A 2,365-nucleotide genomic window follows, 5' to 3' on the forward strand; every position below is an offset into this window, starting at 1 on the left:
GTGTCTAAGAGCTGATGGAAAAAAATTTGTTTCCCCTAGTGTTAAGTTTAACAAAATTGAGTTCCTTTTTTTAGATAATAGGTTTGAAAACATTGCTGGTGTATCTGGTCATAATTCTGATTCTTTAGTCAGTCCCTAAACTACAAATTCTTTCAAATTTCCATGTGTTATTATTCATAATTCCTGTTCTCTAGCTGGTTTTGCTCCTTCTCCAGCAAATGGCTTTCAACCTCAATCCTCTTTACATAATACAACAGTTAGTCATCCCTCTACTTCACTGCCTCAGCCTCATACACATCCGACTACAACAGTCCTAAATACCTCCTCACCAGCCTTACAGTCCTCCAAACCCTTATCACAAACTACTCATATCTTACTACATCAATCCCAAATACCTCCTCACCAGCCTTACATACTGACTCCGAATTACCAAACTTACATACTACCTATTCCTCTCCAAATTCAACTTCATTAGTTAATTCTCAATTAGTTTCTAATCTCCCTATCATCCCTTCCCACTGTCCCTCACCCAACTGCACACTTGAAGTTGATCTAAATCCATCAAAGTTCACAAATATTCAGCTCAGATCTACTGTTAATAATTACCCCATGATTACAAGAGCCAAGTCAGCAGCTAGTTTTCTGCTAATAATGATGCTGCTCTACCTCATACTGCCTATCTTACAAATAGTCAGCCTATTACAGAACCAAAACCATTAACAACTACTGAAGCTTTAACTAGCACTGCTTGGAGAGAAGCCATGAAAACAGAATTTGATGCACTTGTTCACAACAACACCTGGACCACCTACAGCTGATATGAATATTGTGGGAAATAAGTGGGTCTTTCGCACTAAATTGCATGTAGATGGCACCCTGCAAAGTATAAAGCCCGTTTAGTGGCTAAGGGTTTTCAACAAACACCAGGCTTGGACTATTTTGAAACTTTTAGTCCAGTCTTCAAACCATCTACTATCAGAATTATCCTGACTCTAGCTGCTACAAACTATTGGGATATACAACAAATTGATGTAAATAATGTGTTTATGAATGGCACCTTGAATGAGACAGTTTACATGAAGCAACCGATGGGGTTTGAATCAGCTACTCACCCCTCGTTTATGTGTAAATTGAATAAAGCCTTGTATGGACTTAAACAGGCTCCTAGAGCCTGGTTTGACAAGCTTAAAAATGCTCTTCAAGCCAAGGGGTTCAGAAATTCAATTTCTGATTCTAGCCTTTTTAGTCTCAAGTTGGATTCTCTATGTGTTGGTCTATGTGGATGATATATTTCTCATAGGATCAGATTCAGTCTATATCACTTATTTGGTTAAAGAGTTAAACGATCAGTTTGCACTTAAAACCTTGGGCTCTCTCGAGTATTTTTTGTGAGTGGAAGCAACTAGATCCTCTGTTGGAATTCACCTCAAACAATCTAAATATGCATCAGATTTACTTCTTAAGACAAAAATGTTTGAAGCCAATCCTTGCTCCACACCCATGGCAGTTGGTACAAAGCTTAGTCGTAATAACAGTGAATTGTTTGAAAATCCCAGCCTCTACAGAAGTACCATAGGTGCATTGCAATATCTCACCCTTACTCGACCTGATATCAGCTTCCCGGTTAACAAACTCAATCAGTTTTTACAAGCCCCCACTGAGTTGCATTGGCAGGCTTGCAAACGGGTACTTAGATGCATAAAAGGTACTCTAAATTTTGGGTTACAATTAAAACCAGCAAGCTCATTGCATGCAAAGTGTTATGCTGATGTTGATTGGGGAAGCAATGTTGAAGATAGACGATCTACTAGTGGATATTGTGTTTATTTGGGTCCCAATTTGATCCAATGGAGTTCCAGTAAACAAAAAGTAATAGCCTTGTCTTCTACAGAGGTTGAATATAGAGCTTTGGCACAAACTGCAACAAGAGCTGCTTGGTTACAAATTATGTTCACTACGCTAGGAATCAGCTTATACTCAACCCCAGTCATTTGGTGTGACAATGTTAGTGCAAGTGAGTTGGCTTCCAATCCTATTTTTCATGCTTGAACTAAGCATATAGAAATAGACGCTCACTACATCTGAGAGCAAGTTCTAGCAAAAAATCTTGTTGTTCAATATGTGCCTTAAAAACTTCAGATTGTTGATCTACTAACAAAACCCTTGTCTGCTGCTCAATTTTTTAAATTGCACCAAAAACTGACTGTTATTGCTCTTACTGACACTGCTGATTAGAGAGATCTTTGTTAGAGTCATGAAAGTGACTCTATTTTGGTGATAAAAATACCCCATGTGTGATTAAATTGAAGTATATTGAGACAATTAAAGAATTTATGAATTTATTCACGAAAATAACATCCTAATA

At 37.8% G+C, this 2,365-nt stretch overlaps 1 protein-coding gene across 1 annotated transcript; it reads left to right on the forward strand.

Moving 5' to 3' along the window:
• The first annotated feature begins 1,500 nt into the window (after nt 1-1,500).
• On the forward strand, nt 1,501-2,049 carry LOC116126615 (secreted RxLR effector protein 161-like). Its single transcript, XM_031412294.1, has one exon. It carries the CDS (start codon nt 1,501-1,503, stop codon nt 2,047-2,049), a length of 549 nt encoding a protein of 182 aa, XP_031268154.1.
• The last annotated feature ends 316 nt before the right edge of the window (nt 2,050-2,365 follow it).

Source organism: Pistacia vera, unplaced genomic scaffold (assembly GCF_008641045.1).
Source record: "Pistacia vera cultivar Batoury unplaced genomic scaffold, PisVer_v2 Contig181, whole genome shotgun sequence".
Classification (NCBI taxonomy): domain Eukaryota; kingdom Viridiplantae; phylum Streptophyta; class Magnoliopsida; order Sapindales; family Anacardiaceae; genus Pistacia; species Pistacia vera.

What these genes read in the sequence shown, in the direction of transcription:
- LOC116126615 (XM_031412294.1), top strand. Translation starts at nt 1,501, where the DNA reads ATGGCAGTTGGTACAAAGCTTAGTCGTAATAACAGTGAATTGTTTGAA.